At 40.4% G+C, this 20,128-nt stretch overlaps 1 protein-coding gene across 6 annotated transcripts in view; it reads left to right on the top strand.

Annotated features, from left to right (window-relative positions):
* Positions 1–7,545: 7,545 nt before the first annotated feature.
* Positions 7,546–20,128, top strand: part of Lrch3 (leucine rich repeats and calponin homology domain containing 3) — a 97,765-nt gene continuing 85,182 nt past the window's right edge. For all 6 annotated transcript variants that reach the window (XM_038345290.1, XM_038345288.1, XM_038345286.1 and 3 more), the window contains exon 1: positions 7,546–7,807. In XM_038345290.1, the coding sequence (XP_038201218.1) occupies positions 7,546–7,807 (262 nt within the window). The remainder of the gene's footprint in view (positions 7,808–20,128) is intronic.

Below are 20,128 nucleotides of genomic sequence, written 5' to 3'. Positions count from 1 at the left end.
TTGGTGGTGTTTTAAATTCTATGAGAATTTCAGTTTTAGCTCTTAAAGAATTGTGGAAATATTTAGAATTTGGCTCATTTTTAAGTTCTTGTTAGCTTAAACCCCTGAGTTTTAAACATTTAGTATTGAACTTTTAGTAAGAATGTGGCTCTCAGGATTAGTCTCAGATCAAATGTTTCAGGGCTGGAAATGCTTATTTACAAAGTTATCTGGCAGGGCCTTGCAGGAGATGCCCAACACAAACCCTGATAGTTTGTCTCTAGTAAAAATTTTTTGAAGAAGAAATGAAAGGCAGTAACAGATCGAAGGATTGAAAGTGATTTAAAAAAAAAAAAAAAGAAAAGAAAACCTGAATTGTAGTTATACTGTTTGGATTTAGTGTCGTCTTGAGTCTAGTGTCCATACATTCGTCTAAAAATGCTTACAAGAATTTCGTTTTTTAAAATGAGTTGAATCCTTGGATATTTTGACAGTACACTTACTAGACATAAAATCCTATGCTTCATATTTTAAAAAGTTTTTTTAATGCCTTTAGGCTTGTTGGGTTCAATAGTTTACAACTCCCCAAACAAAAATCTACTTGCGCATGTCACAATGAGAACAGTGACAATGAAGTTACGCGAAACTGTACATGACATGTCATCCCGTTTCACTGAGCTCGGGCATTTTAGGGAGAAAGGGTTGTTTTCTTACTCTGGAGGTCTGCTGTGCCAAAATAGTGCTGAGAGTCCCCATATAATTGTACATCATAAATTACAGTAAAATGCCAAAATGCAGTGACATAGTCCAGCTCCAGGTTATCAAGTGTGGTCATTTTGAAGCTTGACCTTTTGTTTTGCTATGATTTTAAATCTCTGAGTGGTTTAAGTATCTCTGCTGTTCATTTCTTTTGAATACCGAGACAAAGTACTATGCTTCCTGCCTGCCTTCATTGCGTCCTAGACTCCATTGTCTTTGATGCTCTTTAGAATTTCATACTGGCTTATGCTAGTCATGGGAAAATCAGCAACAATTTCATGCTTATACCAAAGATCTAAATCTGATCCTCAGTGTCTGTTACTTGCTAGTACTTCTACTTGATAAGGGATTTTTGGAAGCCAATCACAGAATTTGAAAATAAACTTTAGTTTCTTTTTAGCTGTGATGCTTTTCATTGAGGCCAAGGACTCATTATAAAACATTTTGCCAATATGAATATTTATATTTGGTTCAGGAACAAAACATTTTAGAGTGATTTGCTGGTAGCTTATTTTCAAGCAAAGGAGAAACAACTGAGCATGAACATTATCTTTGGGACAACTTGTGAAAATATGGTATAAAAGTCTTGTTTTTTGTTGTTTTAAATACTATACAGAGGTATTAGTAATTCCATTTTTGGAAAAATATTAAAAATTGCCCAAATGTTGACACTAAGTACATTGAAAAGCAGTGTCTTTGGTATAGTAAATGTTTGCTCTTCATGCATCTGTAATTTAATTTTCTTTGAAAGTAAATTTTGCTTTTGATACAACTAAGTTAAAATTCATGAGTGCTATGTTGTATATAAACAAAACAATATGCTTTGTTGGAGGAAAATTTCCTTTTTTGGAATGTGGTTGTAGTCATCCTTGTTCAGTTTTCGAAACTTTTTTTAATTTAAATAGGGTGCAACTTAAAATTTCCTTTGCATCAAGGTGTATGCAAAACATTGATGCAGTGCATCACAAAATGAAAGTTTGTATTAATGAGGAGGTGCTTTACACTGTACTTTTTGGTGTTTTTTGGAAAAGTTACATTAGATTTATTCTGAAGCTGTTCATTTTTGACAAATAAAATGTAACAGGTTTCACATGAGTTGTTCTGAGCTATAAAGATTGAGTTGTGGTTTTTAGATTGTTGTGTGTTCCAGAGGATTTTGCAGTTATTATATTTATGATTTCTAGGATTTGAAGTTAAATCTACACTCTTGGTGTTCCTCTAACTGCCTTTTGACCATTTCACACATAGATAATATGAGGTTCCAGTGTAAGGTAACTGTGAGAGATTAGATAATCAAATTGCTTACAGTGCACAGCACGAAATTAGACGAACCTTTAGAGACCATCTGCTTTAGCCCCCCACTTTTTTTTACATCTTAGCAGAGTGAGAAACAACATTCTCTGAGACCTTATATGCAGCAGTCGTGCTTTGAGCCTCACGTCCTACACTTCTCGGTGCACAATAAACTGACCTCCCACATAGACACTAGTTTTGTGGCATTTAATGTCCGGATATCTGAGAATTAATAATAGCCCCATCTCAGCATTTGTGGCATGTTTGGTAAATCTACTCTTCCGATGATAATTCCTACTTTATTACTTTGATACTGAAGTTGCAGAAGGTCATTGGGAAAGGCCAATGTTTCCAGTGTACACCAGGAAGAAGATTGTTAATTCCAGACCCCATCTCAAAAAACACACACAAAGGAAATACTGGTGTTCTAATCTGACGTATCTTTAAACAGACAGACTTTTCACTCTATAATCAAATTATAAAATATTTTGTATTTAAGAACCACACAAGAGATGTTCTTGTTTAGTTTTATTAGAGGTGTATATAATACACTGCTGTCTGTAATGTAAATCATAGTGTGTGCACTTTGGCAGTATTTTACTAAGGAGATTAGAAAAAAGTTCACTTGTCACTACAGAGAATTCCATTTATTACAAATGTAGCAATATTAAAGCAAAAAAAGACTTGGTCATTTCTGATTAATAGACCTTTCTCACTTATTTGGAATCACTAATTTGCCACTATTAAAATCTTAGTTGAAGATGGTGGTTCTGTTTGGAGCTCGAGGTTTGGATGGAGGTGGTATTTCAGTCAGTTTCTGTCTTCCTCTTTCTCCCCTTTTCTCTCTCCTTGTTCCCCTTCCTCTGCAGGTTATACATCACATGTATCATATTGATACACTTCAGCTTTCAGAGAACTGAGTTTACAGGTATATGCCACAATACCCTGTTTTGTCACATTTTTAAAGACTGGTTTATGTATTTGTGTATGTGCCTGCACGTCTGTTTATGCACTGTGTGTGTTGGTACCTATGGAAGCCAGATGAGGGTGTAACTCCTGGAGTTAGCAGTGGCTGTGAGCAGCTTGGTGTAGATAGCGGGAATGGAACCTGTATCTTCTTAGAGAACAGTGCACACTCTGAACCTTCTCTTCAGCCCCTTTGACATTTCAGCATGGATATTTCAGTAAACACCAAGCATTTATGAAAAGAATTTTGGATACTGTAGACTACTAAGAGATGTAAAGATTTGCTTGGAAATTGTAGACTTCTAAGTATACTCACATGAGGTATACTAATGTATATACTACTATACTAAAGATGAATAGGAAGCTATTTACCTAGTGTATATGGCCATTAATGCCTCCTCTCCCCCTTTCCCACTTCCTCTAATGAGAAGAAAATAACATTAAACTTTGTTGTATAATTTTTTTTTTTTTTTTTTTTTTTTTTTTTTTTTTTTCGAGACAGGGTAGTTTCTAGAGCCTGTCCTGGAACTAGCTCTTGTAGATCAGGCTGGCCTCGAACTCAGAGATCCGCCTACCTCTGCCTCCCGAGTGCTGGGATTAAAGCCATGCGCCACCACGGCTTGTATAATTTTTTTAATCAATTAGTCCTTATTGAAAGAATAACAAATGCAGGTGTGATGTCACACATCTGTGCTCCACAATGAATTTCTATTGACTCTTTTTGAAAGTTATTGAAGTTGGAGTGAAATTTGCCTCTACTATTGAATGAGTTAAGTTTTAGCCTATAAAATAAACAGGAAGGGGAGTCTGGAAACTCCTGAGACAGAGTAACTCCCACTGCCTCTTTGATAGCTTCTTAGAGTGGTAGTTAATTTGTTTCCTTTGGATCACAGCCTTTTTCAAATCCTTAATTTTTCACTAAGGTTATTATGAACTCTCCACAAATTCCATTTCTTATAACCTAAAGTACAGTACCTACTTCATGAAGATTGAGGAGCAGGGTTTGATAGTGTATGTCTATAATCTTAGCACTCAGGAAGCTGAGGCAGGAAAATCAAGAGTTTGAAGCCAGCCTGGGCTACATAAATACTGTTTAAAAAAATTGGGACTGGAGAGATAGTACAGTGGTTAAAGACCACTGGCTGCTCTTCCAGGGGACTTGGATTTGATTCCCAGCACCCACATGGCAGCTCAGTACTGTCTCTAACTCCAATTTTGTGGCAAAACACCAGTGCACATTTTATAAAAAAAAATGAGGGAATAAGGATTGAGAGAATTCTATACATTTTGCATTTTATAGTTGAAACCCCAAGTCTTTATACATCTCAAAAATTTATCCTTGACCTCACAATCTCACATCTTTTAACAACTTAAACTTTTTAAGGCTGCGTTTGTGTGTTCCCGAGTTTATATATGTATGTACTATGTGCGTGCCTGGTGCTTGCCATAGTCAGAAGAGGACATTGAACCCCTGAAACTAGAGTTGTGAGCCACCGTATGGGAGCTAGAACCAAACCCAAATTCTCTACCAGAGCAACAAGTTCTAACCAGTCAGCCAATACTGCAATTCAGATTTAATTATACATATTGTACATGTATGTTTTCACATGTGCACATGTTTGTTGCACATAAACATGTATCATCATGTGCAAGTCAGAAGATAGCTTTCCTTCTGGAGTCTGTTCTTTGTTCCCAACACATAGCCTCTGGGGATCAAATTCAGGTCATCGGGTTTGGTGGTAAGCATCTTTGCCCCAGAGCTATCTTGATGACTTAAATCTTTTAAGTAGTTATATATTTTTTGAGATAACATCTCACTGTTGTCTGATACAAGATTTAAATTCCTGTGCTCAAGTAATTTCCTGCCTCCATTCATTCTTCATTAGTTGCTTGACTGGGGCAGAATCTCACTGGCTTTCTCAGACTGGCTTGAACTCCCTGTTCTTGTTCCCCCTTTCTTTGTACTAGCCATTTTCAAATAATTTTAAAATATATTTTTCATATATGTATGGTGTATGCCTGTATGTGCTCAGAGGTCAGGTGAAGATGTCAAGTATCCTGCTTCATCACTCTGGAAATACAGTCTCTGAACCTGTAGCTAGACTGGCAGCTAGCAACCCTGAGAGATGTGTTTCCACTCTAGAGTTGGGCTTGTAACTCAGATGCAGCTACACCTGGCTTCCTCACCTGAGTGCTGGAGATTTGAACTCAGGTCCCCTTGCTTATATAGCCAGGAATTCTACCCACAAAGCCATCTTCTGGGCCTCATCCATCTGTCTTTCCTTCCTTCCTTTTTTTTGAAGACATTTTCTCAATAATAGTATGTGTAACATCTTCATTTCTCCCCATATCCTCAGACTTCAATTAATTAGTACATTTTGGCCTCCAGATATCTAGAGACTTTCTGAAAAATCCTAATTTTCCCCTCAACTTTCTCTTAGGTGTTAGTACATAATCTATCTACTTCTCTGGCTTTCATATTTTCCTGGGATATAGGAGATTTGTGTAGCATCAAGTTTAATTCACTAATGACTTCAAGTCAAACAGACTAGCCTCAGCACATCTGGTCAGTTCAGGATTAGCATAGTATGCTGAGATCGCAGTGGAGTGTGCATGTCCATAGGAAAATGTCATATTACTAACAATGTGTCAGAATTCATGTGAATATATTCATGACAAGGGTGCACTTGGAAAGGTACATCTGACAATCCTGTAGGATTATATAGAGTTTATGTGTGTGATGTGTGAGTGGGTACACACAGGTCAAAGAATAGTTCTCCCTTCCACCATGGGTGTGTGACTCAACTCTGAGGGTTGTGTGATGAGCTTTTTCCTCCACTGAGCCATCTTCCCAGTCCAGCTTAATCTTGTGCTTTTTCCAAGCCAGGTATCCCTTTGTAGCTAGACTGCCCTGGATCCTCCTGCCTCAACCTCTCAAGTTGTTGAGGTTGTGTTACAAGCATGTGCTGCCGTGCCTGGCTAGCTTAGTATCTTTTCGACTAACAAAGTTTCAGAAAGACCAGAAAATACCTATATTGGATAAACATTACTCGACAAGGACTAAACATTATTTACCATGAAATGACTCATTCATAGACATTAATAATTTGTTGAAGGACTAGTTGTGAAGAGCCAGGCATGGTATCAAGTATCATATACTTGCTTTGTATTCTGAGGACTCAGAAGGCCAAGGTCAACCTGGGTTACACTGGGACTTTTTTTTTAAGAGTCCTATAGAGCAGTTCTCTGAGCAGTCCTTACTAATCACCTTTATTATTGAAACATTTTTTACAACTTCTTAAATTTAGGAACTCAGGAAAGTACTTGTCTGGGATTTCCTGAAGTTGGGCCTTGAATGATGACTAGCTTCTCACAACTCACATTTTTTTTTAAATGTTCTGAAATGGAGTTTCTCCTTTGTGTCTTAATGCTCTTACATGCATCAAAATCATAGCTGATATGTGTTTACTCATCTTCCATTATGGAATTTTGTTTCCTCTGTCATTCCATTCTACCTCCTAATTCTAGAGATTTCCTTCAGAACCGTTCTTGTGAGAGAGTTTTCTTTGCTGTGAACTCTGGTAGATAATACTCCCCTCTTCATGTCTTTCTGTAACTGGCCTCCTTGGATTCCACAATAAGGTTAGATTAATTCTTTAGGAAAGAGATTTTATCTGACAGCCCTTCGTATTTTCCACAGCAAATTAAAGTTAATGGTAAGTGAAATTTACATCACATGTTAGGAACGGCTTGAGTTTAAAACAGATTTGGGGAAATAAGAGTGTGGTATTAGAGATGTCTAACTCGTTTAAATTTGAGTGGTATTTTCAGTTTTTCGTTATCTGAATGGTTTGAGTTTTGGTCTTTCGGTTCTAAATTTAATCCCTACATTTATATTACAGGCAGAGTATTTTGTCTTTCTCAGTTTTGGTTGCAGACTCGGATTTTAGACTTAAATACTTTCGTTCTGCTCCAGTCATAGATAAAACCTGCACAGTCATACTATTTAGATGTCTGTTTTCATTAAGAGCCTTTTCGTAAAAAGTAGAATCTAAAATACGTTAACAATTTTAACAAGAATTAGGGACTTTGTAGCCGATCTTCGCACACAGTACCCCCCCCCCCCAAGGACTGATAGTATTTCTGCAAATCTCAATTTAAATCATTGGTGGTATGGTTACAAGTTGAGAGACAATTTCAGGCACATCCCATGGAGTCACCGCTAACTGCACAAGTTTCTGGCTGGAGCAGAGCCAACAATCCTTGCTGTTTAGTGTAATCCACCGCTGAGGGAGGAAGACAGGATGTTGAGGAAGGTTGTTAAAGATGGTTTTTGTAGTGGTCTTTTAGACCGCTAGGAGCTCAGTGAAGAGGGCTGCTGCAGTTCTATGATGTCCCTTGAGTTTCCCTAGAAAACCTCGGTATGGGCGGGGCACCACCGCGTCCCGTCCGGGAGTGCTGGCCGGGGTCCGCGAGCCCCTTTCCCCGCCCACCCAGCGGTTCGGGTGGCGCATGCGCAGACCGGGTCAGAGAGTTGTCGGCTGGGAAATGGCGGCCGCGGGCTTGGTGGCTGTGGCAGCGGCTGCGGAGTACTCTGGCCCCGTGGCGTCTGGGGGAAACCTCTCCGGTGCAAACTGTGGACCGAGCCCTGGGCTAGGCCCTGGTCCTGGCCCGGGCTCGTGGAGCCGCTCGGTCGACCGAGCCCTGGAGGAGGCGGCGGTCACCGGGGTGCTGAGCCTGAGCGGCCGGAAACTGAGGGAGTTTCCCCGGGGAGCGGCCAACCATGACCTGACGGACACCACCCGGGCCGGTGAGCGGGGCGCAGGCATCCCTGCAGCCTGGAACCAGCGGGGTGGGGAGGGGCTCGTCGGGTGGGGGCGTGTGGCGACCGGCTCGAGGTTCCTGTGACCGGGGTAACTGGGGAGGCTGGCCGAACCGTGCAACCCCCCCACCCCCCCGGCCTGGCCAGCCGGGGAGCCTGGGGTGCGGCGGCGCGCAGCATCCCCAATGCCGGGCAACTGACAGGATGATGATCTTTTCTTGAGTCGCTTTCAGAAATCCCGCTATCAGTGCCCTCTGTAGACTTTTGCCCCACCCCGGTGACTTCAGGCCCTCTGGATTTGGGCTGCAAATTGACTTTGCTGAGAGTTGGGGATTGTGGCAAGCAGGATCTTCCATCGTAGGACGGGTGACGCTGGGTGCTGCGTTGTCAAAGGACCCATGTCCGCCCTGGCGTTTTCATATATGTGTGTGTGTGTGTGTGTGTGTGTGTGTGTGTGTGTGTGTGTAATGTGGACTCCAACGTTGTTAGCTTCATTCTCTGCCTCCGTCTGTTGACTTACCGAAAAATACTTGTAAAAATAGCGCATCTTTAGGTGCTCATTGATTTCGTTTTCCACTCTGACCTGTCCTCAAAAAAAAAAAAAAAAAAAAAAAAGTGAGAAAAAAAACTAGGATATTGTCTACCTCATCTATATTTGCTTTTCCCTTTAAAAACATTACTTCGCCTTATATTGTTTAAGACAGGAAAGAGAGTGGGAATTAAGTATTATTTGGTTTCCTTACTTGTGGGAAACAATGTATGGTGACTGAGGTATTCAGCACACTATAATGTGTTCCTCTTGTGTTTAAATTATAGTTTCCTCGGGGAGTAGATTAAGAATTGAGTCTTTATGTTTTACATAAATGTAAGGGGAAAGGTACCTTACAAAGTGGTATAAATATTTTGTGTTTGTATAGCTAGTGAATGTTCAATATACATTGTGTCATCCTCATTCTGGTTAATTTTAAAATCTTAGAGTTAATACTTTCTTAAGCTTCTGTAGTCAGCAAAGATTGGTAATTATTACATATAATCACTTATGTTGGGAAACAGATAGAACTGGGCTGGTGAGATGGCTCAGTGGGTAAAAAGGCTCTTGCTGCCAAGCCTGACAGGCAACTGGCGTTTGATCCCCAGAACCTACATAGGGGAAGGAGAGAATTGACTCCTGAAAGTTGTCTACACACACACACACACACACACACACACACACACACTCACACACTCACACACACACACACACTCCACTAAACACTAAAAAAAATTGAAAACAAAGATGTTAAATTTCCGCTAAAAATTATTATCTTTAAAGAAACTTTTCTGCTTACTAAAGCTTATTTTGGGAAGTTGTCCTTTGAATATAATTTGTATTTTTTTAACTCGATGGTACTAAAGTCAGACTTGCTAAGGTAAGAGTACACAGGTACTTGAATGTTGGTGTGTGTGTGTGTGTGTGTGTGTGTGTGTGTGTGTGTGTGTTGGTAGGCACCATCTAGATTGCCATTCATAGCCCTGCCGTTTTGATTCTGCTCGGGAGAGGCGGATGGGCAGAGTGATTTTTATACTGAGGGTGAGTCACTTCAGTATTGCTACACTAAGCCTGGAGGGAAAGAAAAAGGTGACATAGGAGTCTATCTAGCTTATCTTATCTGCTCTTAAGTAATTCTGGAAGCAACAGTTTGAGCCATCAAGAAATAAAAGTTTTATTGACAAAGAAAAACAGACACTTATGAGAAATAATATTTAATCTCAGGGAGAGTTTTCCTTTTTGAGCTCTGGTTTTTTATGTATATTATTACTCATACGTTAATGTTCTCGCTACTATATTAAGTGAAAGGTGTTATTGTTGGTTGACATTTTCTCTGGTCAAAAGTATAAAAAAGAGATTAAAAAGATCACAAAGTATTTTATAACCTGTTAGACCAGATTCATTTCTAACTTTGGCAGTCCTTATAATTAGAACAAAAATAGTTTTAAACAGGCAGTTTAATAGCAATGACATAATTTATTGAGTGTTCATTATTTGTTATTAATCCTTAGATGTTTAAACATACTGCCTTGTTAAATATACACAGCATATGAATTAAATATGATTACATCCAGTTTCATAGGAAAAATAACTCAGAGATACTCCTACTACTGATAGACTTTTATCTAACTCTGTTTTCTTCACTGTACCAAGTAGCTTGTGTGTGCAGTGAGGCATTGCTTTTCTTGTAGATAGTGAAAGCAGAGCATAGAGATACTTAATAATGTGCTCACAGACCTGTAGCCAGGGACAGAGGAAGAGAGTGTTCTTTAAGATCGGAGCCCCGTTCTCTCTCTCTCTCTCTCTCTCTCTCTCTCTCTCTCTCTCTCTCTCTCTCTCTCTCTCTCTCTCTCTCTCTCTCTCTCGATGAGTCCAGACTAACTACTTTTTAAATGATGTCTACTGTATGTGTGTCTCCGGTGTGGGTATGTGCATGTATGGATGAAGTGCAGGTGCTTTTTTACCCAACCAGAAGAGGGTGCCAGCTTCCTTGGAGGGCAAGCTACCTGTTGTAGATGCTGGGCATCAGTTCAGGTCCTCCCGCAAGAGCAGTCTGCACACCTAATAGCTGAGCCGTCTCTACAGCCTGAATTCAGAGTACAGTAGTTAAAATCTATTTTGCTTAGAGTAGATGCGATAGAAGACTTAAAAGCATGTAAAATTGCACCAGAGTTTGCTCACAGATTGTTCTTTGATTAAGTATGGAATGTCCATGGTAGAATTGCTTCTTTCTAAGAAGTTACATCCTATGATACAGCACTTATTATTACCCATACCATTTATACCTGGACATAATTAGAATTTTCTTGAATTTCTCTTCCCCCAGTTTGTTTAAAAGGGTAGATACTGTTGAGCATGATGGCACATGCCTTTAATCCCAGCACTCTTGGGAGGAAGGAGCAGAAGGATCTCTGTGAGTTCCAGGACAGCCAGAGCTACAAAGAGAATCCCAGTCTTGAAAAACAAACAAACAAAATAAATAAATAAATAATGATAGCTGAGCTGTTGATCCTGGAGAACCAGAAAAGTAATACTATTACTATGCTTGGCACTTACTAAGCCCAATCAGAGTTGTCTGCGGCGGTGACAAAATACCAGTGATACTTGGCTTAGGAGGAAATGGAGCTGGAGAGAAGTCTCAGTAGTTAAGAGCACATACTGCTCTTGGAGACTTGAACTGCCTGCAACTCCAGCCCCAGGAGATCCAAAACCTCTGGCCTCCTGAGGTGCCTGCCCTGGAGTGCACATACTCCTCCTTCCCTTACATATAATTAAAGATGATTTTTTAAAAACAAACTTTTTTTCAAAGGAGGAGGAAAGGCTACTTGGCTCCTGACTTTAGAAGTTTTAGTCCCTGGTCACTTTACCAAGTTATTGAAGCAGAAGAGGTGTGCTGATTTTGTGATGGCCTGGAAACAGAACCAGGAAGGAGCTGAGCTCCCTGCATTTCCTCAAGGACAAAACTCCAGCGACCCAACTTCCTAACGGTTCCACCATTTCCCAGTAGCATTCCAGGCTGGGACTAGCTTTTCCACACTTACACATTTTCACTGCAGCAAGCCTTTCCCATGATCCGAAATTGTGCTAAGCATACAATTGTGTGGGCTGTGAGTGATAATTTATTATATTTCATTCCACACATTAGAAAATTGAGACTCAGGAGATGTTAAAATTCAGTCAATCAGGACTTCACAACCAGAAAGCAACAGAATTAGGATTCACATTCATATTTAGCCAGATATGCTAGGGTTTATATGTTTATAACCCTAATCTTTAGGAAGCTGAGGCAGGAAGATCAAGGAGTTGAGGCAGCCTGAGTTATTTAGGAAGTTTAAGGCTAGATAGTGAGACCCTGTCCCACGAATAGTCATATACATATTATTCTAAAGCTTGGGTTTTTTGATTTGTTTTGTTTTGTTTTCTTGTTGTTGTTGTTGTTTGAGTTTTTTTCTTGGTTTCTCAAGACAGAGTTTCTCAGTAGCTAAGGAACTAGTCCTGGAACTACCTTAGTAGACCAGGCTGGTCTTGAACTCACAGAGATCTGCCTGCCTTTGCCTTCTGAGTGCTGGGATTAAAGACGTGTGCCACTACCGCCTAGCTAAAGTTTGTATTTTGATCACAGTGTCATACAGATTTGAAACCTAAGCTTTCTTTTGTTTGCCTAAGACCTTCCTTGGTAGCATGTTTGGTAGCACTGCTGGTTAGTGGTGTACAGCCAAAAGCAATACAAACCTGGACCTTTAGAATAAAGCTGGGGCTAGAGCATAAATTCAAGAAAATGATAGTGAAAGTTCAGAGATTCCGATTCTTTCTCTAAGAATAGAAGAGTGAGTCTTCTGGCATTTTGAAAAGGTGGAATCACCCCGAGGAAAAGCAAACAAAATTTATTAACTAGACCTGTTCCAGAGTTCATAGCTTTCTAAAGCCTGAAGGAGCTGTGGTGTCCATCCGAGTTGCTTCACAGAGGAGAAGCCGTCTCAGTTTAAATGATGTGCTTTAGATCGTACAGTGAGATGGCCAGATAGGTCGGATTTCGCAGACAGCAAGCATGAGTCATAGTTGAAAGTGTAAGAAATAGCTTTTGTATGGGAGACAGAAAACAAGAAACAGGAGGGGTGGGGATGGAGAGGGAAGAATTAGATTTCACACTTGAGAAGAAAGCAAATGGAGATGTAATAGGTGCACCAACATAATGCAGTGTCATCAAAGTCATGAGAACTGAGACTAAAAAATGAATACTTATTTCCTAAGGAAGAAGAATGGAGACATCTAAAATGCCATTTAATTTGTCAAGAATGCAATCTGTAGCCCACAAAATGATGGTTTTATAAGTCTTGGAAATATGTACCAGAGTGCCAGGGCTTAAGTGGAAATAATGTGTTTTTTTATATCAATCATGATATGTGTATATACATGAATTTTTCTAGAACTGTGCTTTTCAGTGTGATAGTCATTAGCCATAGATGCTCTTAAAAATATTTTTAGATCTAGAGGTATTTGCCTATAATCTTAGCACTTAGAAGGCTGAGCAGGAGGATAGGGAATTTAAGACTAGCCTAAGATAGCTAGTGAGACCTTGTTTTCAGTCAAGCAGCTCATGAATGAATGAAGCTGAACATGTGCCTGGGCTCCCAGATACTCAAGCGGCTAAGGAGGGTTACTTGAGCACAGGAATTTGAATCTTGTATCAGACAACAGTGGGCAACGTAATGAGATTTTATCTTAAAATATATATCTATTAAAAATAAAACATTAGACAGGCAATAGTGGCACACACCTTTAAGCCCAGAACTCGAGAGGAAGAGGCAGGTAAATCTCTGTGAGTTTGAGATCAACCTGGTTTACAGAGTGAGTTCCAGGACAGCCGGGGCTACACGGAGAAACAGTCTCAAATAAATAAATAAATAAATAAATAAATAAATAAATAAATAAATAAAAGATTTAGGCCAGCGAGATAGCTCAGTGTACAAAGGCACTTGCCCACCAAGCCTGATAATTTTTTTCTTTCTTCTTATTTTTCTTTTCTTTCCTTCCTTCCCATTTATTCTTTGTGGATTTCATATCATGCATCTGGATCTCATTCATTTCCCTGTCCCTCCATATCTGCCCACTGTCATTGCAATACTCACCCAAAATAAAATAAAATTTAAGAGGCAAAAAAGGAAAAATCTCATCATGGAAGCATGGTGGAAGCATGGAATCTCAGTGAGCCACGCAGTACACCCTTTGTCCACACATCTTCACTTGCACGTGTCCATTGCAAAGAGTCTTGGTCTGGTTCTGCTACACTATTGATGCTGGCCCTCTCTGGGACTCTGTGTTGCGACATTCCTGCAACTCTGGGTCTGTAGGACTGGTCCCTTTATATACTCCAGCAGATCACAGATGAAGTGGATGTTGGGGTGGGTCAACTCATAACCCTGGTTCTGGGCCTGGGTAGTTTCCGAGTTGGCAAACTCCCCCCCTCCGCCCCCCCTCCCCCAGTTCTCCCCCATCCTTACTACCTGGGTGAGCTTTCCAGGTCTCTGGGATAGTTCACCCATTGCAGTGATGAGCAAGGGGCGAGACTTGTTCTGCTTTCACCTAAGGGTCTTTTCTGCCACACCTGGACCATCAGAGCCAGCTCAACTATGTTGCCCAGGTGAGGTGCAGGGGCTACTCTCCTGAGTGCTGCAGCTGATGAGGGGCAGACAGTTCTCCCGCTTTTATGACCTTAGGGCCATCTCTCCCACCTACCACAGGTGGGGGAGGAGCATTCTCTCTCTCTCTCTCTCTCTCTCTCTCTCTCTCTCTCTCTCTCTCTCTCTCTCTCTCACACACACACACACACACACACACACACACTGTATGGCAGATGAGAGGCAAGGCCCAGATCTTCCATGCTCAAGTTCTCAGGGTGGGTTTACTTGTACCACTGTCAATAGGGTCAGCTCTGCTGTGCTGGCCAGGCAAAGTGCAGGGTCCACTGTCCCAAGTGAAACCTGTTAATTTCAAATGATCCCTAGAACGTGTGTCCTGGGAAGAAAGAACTAACTACAGGCAGGTTGTCTTCTGACTTCCACATGTACACTGTGACACACAGTGTGCACCTGAATGTGCACACACACACATAAATACACACACAAAAACGTAAAATTTAAAATCTGCGCTGCAGAGCCGGCTCACTGGTTAGAGCACTTGTTGCTCGTATAGAGGATCTAAGTTTGGGTGTCAGCACACTCATGACTCACGATCATCCATAACTCTAGTTCTAGGAGATCTAACACCCTCTTCTGACTTCTGTGGGCACCAGGCACACATGTGATACCCAAATGTACGTGCAGGTTAAACACTTAAACACATAAAAAAATCTTAATTTCAAGTAGAGTATTTGCCTAGCATGTGTAACTAGGCTGCATCTTATATTACATATGGCATCTTATATCCAGGATAAATGGGTAGATAGGTGGATGGGTGGGTGCGTACATGGATGGATGGGTGGGTGGGTGGGTGGATGGATGGATGGATAAATGGAAAATAGGTTCTTGAGATTTTCTAACTACATTTCAGGTGCTCAGGAGCTAGATGTTTCATATTGGGCAGTTTTTGTCTGTTATATTGAACTACATAGAACTGATAGAACGTTTTAAAATCATCAAATAAGTAGAACCTTTCATCACTGTAGAGAATTGTATTTGGCAGTGATATTGAGGCATAATAAATGGAACTAGAATTTTTCTGTATTGTTTATATTGTAGACCATACTTACCTTAACAGTTTATTGTATCTGTGAAAACAGGAAGGCGGCGTTGTGACAGCTGTTGAGTAGAGGCTTAGAAGGTGAGGGCAGAGGCAAAGGGATGGTGACACAAAAGCAGGACTCAGTTATAAGATCCTCACAAGCCGGGCAGTGGTGGCGCACGCCTTTAATCCCAGCACTTGGGAGGCAGAGGCAGGCTGATCTCTGTGAGTTCAAGGCCAGCCTGATCCACAAGAGCTAGTTCTCCAGGACAGGCTTCAAAACTACAGAGAAACCCTGTCTCGAAAAACAACAACAAAACCTCAATATGTTGGACTAAGGAGATGACTTAGAGGGTTAAGTGTTTGCCTTGCAAGCCTGATGACCTGAGTCCAGGTCCACAGAACTCGAGTAAAAGCTGGACACAGTTGCAGTAGCATTTTTAATCCCATCCTGCCCTGTCAGGTAGTGAGAAGTGAAGACAGGAGAAGCTTGACGGCCCGCTAGCCTGTGTGACCATTGTGAATAAGAGAGACCATGTCTCAAAGTGGAGGGCAAGGACTGACACTTGAGGTTGTCCTCTGACCTCCATATCCTTGTGCCTTTACACACATACACACGCGCGCACACACACACACACACACACACACACACACGAGAAATTTAAAAGCTGAAGTCTTTGGCGCTAGTAGAGTTTCATCTTCATGCTTCTTCCCTGTGGAAAAGGGACCTGGCATAAAAAGATTTTCATTATTAGATCACACACCTAAATACTCATACACACTCACATGCTTATAAAGAGAGACAGACTATGGTGGTGTAAGGAATTGTGGTAGTTTAGTATAAAGCTATTTAAAAATAAGGTTTCAGTTGAAGCTTCAGGGAGAAAATCCATGGTTCTCTGTGCTGGGATGACTTTTGAAACAAGAAGGGTAAATAGTAGGATGGTGACCACAGAGTCAGTGTGGAGACTGAAGTAATGCCAGCAGCGTTTAGCCAAGATTCTTTCAAGTTCTGATTTCTTTTACATATGTGTTTTTGGGAGGTAGAGTAATATAAAATATAGCTCTTAAGTTATGTAGCATCAGATACTCTTCAGTTCATTTACGAGGCAGTTATTCCATTTTTGCTTGAGGAAAAGAGTTTTGTAAATATAATAATTCAAGCAAATGAATATTATTTTGAATTTCTAAGGAAGCCAATAGCTTCTAATCCTAGCACTCAGGAGGTAGAGAGGCAGGAGGATTAGAAGTTCAGAGTCATTCTTGGTTACATGGCAAGTTTGAGGCCAGCCATGAAAAGAATGTATGTACATACATACATACAATCCATAATCTTAGGCTTCACACAGACACACACTATCTTATAGACAACAAATTTTCCACTGAAGACACATTTTAGAGAACAGTTTGCACATCATAAAGAGAAGCCACATGTGAAAAAGGCTTATTTCCAATAAATGCATATAGTATGTAGAACATAGGATTTCTGCAAACAAAAAGAGAGCTGAGGAAGCATTTGAGCTTTACCAAAGAGGAATTCCAAATGGCCAATACATATGTGGGAAATGCTTTACCTCCTCAGTAATCAAGTGAATGGAAAATAACCACACTGAGGACCCACAGACAGAGCTGAGAATACCACACACTGGAGAGAAGGGAAAGAGTGGAGACACTCATGCCCTGCTCATGGAAGTGGGAGTTGAAATCAGCACTGACTTTGAAAACAAGTTTGGATTGTCCAGCACAGTTAAAAGTGCATATGCTCTGTGGTTTAGAAAGTCAACTCTGAGATGCATCCTCCAAAGACACTTGTGTTTATGTATGCATGTGGGCATCACGTAAATGTTTGTAGCAGTATTCATGTTCTACAACTCAGGTGAGTTGGTTGTGAAACATCTGTTTTATGTGACTTCCTAGCAGTGAAAATGAATGAGTTGCTGCAACATGTTTATTGCATGGTCAAACCATAGAAATAATGCTGAACACGATGTTTGGCACAATATGTGTAGTTTAAATAAACATTAAAATTGTAAAGAAAAATCAAGGATGTGTTTACCTTAAAAATCAGTGTGCTGGTTTGTAGATGGAGACTGCTCGTTTGTTACCGGCCACCCACCCAGACCCGAATAATCCCACAAAACTATATTAATTACAATACTGTTTGTATTCCTATCTAGCTCTTATATCTTAAATTAACCCATTTCTATTCATCTATGTATCATCATGAGGCTATAACTTCCCTATAAGGCTCCAGCATCTGTCTCCTTGGCAGCTACATGGTGTCTCTCTGATTCCATCTACTCTCTCTATATATCTCTGCTCAGATTTTCTGCCTAGATTCACTCTACTAAGCCATTGGCTGAAACAGCTTTATTCATCAGCCTATAAAAGCAGCACATATATAGTGATACAGTCCACATCACTGGTTCCGCAGGAGAAGTGAGAAGGAATCAGGAAAGGGCTGCAGGGTTAAGGTCAAATGTCTTCTGAAGCTTGGAGGTCAGTTTTGTCCAACTGAGTGTGAAGTGATTGCTGGGTCATAAAGTCATTTGTTACGGAGTACAAGACTTGCCTTTTCTCACATCCTCATCAACACTTCTCATCTTTATCTTTTTAATAATAACCATTCTGACAGGTGGTGAGGTATGTGTTTTTATTTTTGTTTTTTCTGGTAATTAGGGATATTGAACATCTTTTCCCATTTAATTATATCTATCTAGCTTCTTTGTCCATTCAACTTTTTATTACATTGTATTTTGTGGGGGGCGGGTGTACAAAGGCTACCATATACGTGCTGTGAATGTATATGTAGGGTCCTGGACAGTCTGTAGGAGCACCTTGTGGGCCCCAAGGATTGAACTCAGGTTATCAGGCTTGGTAGCAAGGGAAGCCATCTTGCCACCTGTCTTTGTTCATCTCCCCCACCTTTCTTTTGGTATTCTTAGACAAGGTTTCTCTGTGTAACAGCTCTTGCCGTCCTAGACTTCAACTTGTAGAACAGGCTGGCCTTGAACTCACAGAGATGGGCCTGCCTCTACCTCCTGAGTGCCACCTACCGCCACTGCCGCCTAGCATCTTTGTCCATTCATAATTAGGTTATTTTCTTGGTATTGAGATAGAGTTTGTTACTTGGAGTTGTTTGCTTTCTGTATGTATTTAGGACCATTTATTTACTCTACATTTTGTTGCCTTTTATGGAAGGGTCACTTCCAAAGCATTCTCTAGACAAATATCATGGATTCTTCCTCCCCCCCTTTTTTTTAAATTTTTGTCTTTTGGATGTTTTTTGATTTTTTTTTTTTTTTTTTTTTTTTGAAACAGGGTCTCACTATATAGCCCTGGCTGTCCTGGAAATCACTCTGTAGACCAGGCTGATCTCCAGTTTACAGAGATCCTGCTCTGCTGGGATTAAAGGTGGCGTCCTGGGAAGTCACAACCAGCTTCCCCTATTTTATTCTAGTAGTTTTATAGTTTCAGCTCTTACATTTAGATTTTTAATAACATTTTGGGTTGATCTTTTTGCATGGTGTAAGAGTCTAATTACATTTTTGATATTTTATGTGTATTTGTGGTTTTGCCTTTGTATGTGTGTACACCACATATGGGTGCCTGGTGCCCAGGGTGGTCAGAAGAGGTCATCTGATCCCCTGGAACTGGAGTTACAAATGATTGTGAGTTGCCATATGTGTACTGAGAACTGAATACTGGTCCTTTGCAAGAGCAGCAAGTGCTCTCAATTGTTGAGTCATCTCTCCATGCCCCGATTTCAGTCTCCTGCATGTGGATATCCAAGATCATTTACTAAAAGGCTGCTTTTTCCAGTTGTGATTCTTGGTAGTGTCCTTAAGAGTCTTTTGACCAAAAAATAATGTGAATTATTTCTGGGCTCTAGCCTTTTCCACTGGCTGTTTATTTTCATGTTATTGCCATTCCATTTTAAGAGCTACACTCTGGCAGGATTTGGGCAGTATAATGCTTCTAACTTTGTTCTTTTTGCCTAGAATTGTTTTGGCTCTTTAAGGTCTTTATGGTTACATAAACATTTTAGAACTGGTTTTTTGTTTTTTGGGGTTTTTTTGGGGGGTGGGGTTCTGGTGATAGGAATTGAACCCAGGGGTTTTTGTTTATTTTTGTTTGTAAAGACAGAGCCTCAGTGCTGGAGAAATGGCTCAGAGGTAAAGAACACTGGCTGCTCTTTCAGAGGTCCTGAGTTCAATTCCCAGTAACCACATGGTGGCTCACAACCATCTGTAATAAGATCTGGTATCCTCTTCTGGCCTGCAAGATACATGCAGGAAGATCCCTGTATACATAATAAATAAAAAAAATCTTAAAAAAAAGACAGAGCCTTAATGTGTTGCATAGGCTATGATCAGGAGACCCTCTGTCTGAGGCCTCCTGATTAGTTGGGAGTACACACAAGTGCCACTATATCCAACTAATTGTAGGATTGTTTCTGTGAAAAATGTCACTTTAAAAAAAGTTGCTGAATGGAAGGGATGGGCAGTTTGTCAAGTGCCTTTAATTCCAGCACTGGAGAGGCAGAGGCTGGTGATGCGATCTCTGTACATTTGAGGCCACCCTGACATGACAGCCAAGGCTACAGAGAAACACTTGTCTTGAAAAAACAAAAACAAACAAACAAAACAGACAGAAGAAAGTGTCATTTTACCAGGGATTTCCTTTAAGTGGTACGAACATTTTGATAATAGTAACAATTCCTCTAATCCATGAACATGGGCTGTGTAAGTGTGTGTGTGTGTGTGTGTGTGTGTGTGTGTGTGTGTGTTCCTCTTTAGTTTCTTTCATCAGTATTTTACAGGTTTTGGGGCACAACTTTCTCCTCGGTTAAATTTGTTTGAGGTGTAAATCTCATTTGTTCATGTGAATGTTCATTTTCATGTGTTGTTGAATTCATTTTGTTAGTGTTTTGTTGAGGGCTTTTGCATTTATATCAATCAGGGATATTTTCCTGTGCTTTTGTTTTCTTACACCCTGTTTATGGCTTTGGTAAAGTAATCCCTGCTTTGTAAAACGAGCTGGGAACTATTCATTCCTTT

This window comes from Arvicola amphibius, chromosome 10 (assembly GCF_903992535.2).
Source record: "Arvicola amphibius chromosome 10, mArvAmp1.2, whole genome shotgun sequence".
Classification (NCBI taxonomy): domain Eukaryota; kingdom Metazoa; phylum Chordata; class Mammalia; order Rodentia; family Cricetidae; genus Arvicola; species Arvicola amphibius.
The sequence above is the reverse complement of the archived record's forward strand: the minus strand, read 5'-3'. Positions and strand labels throughout refer to the sequence as shown.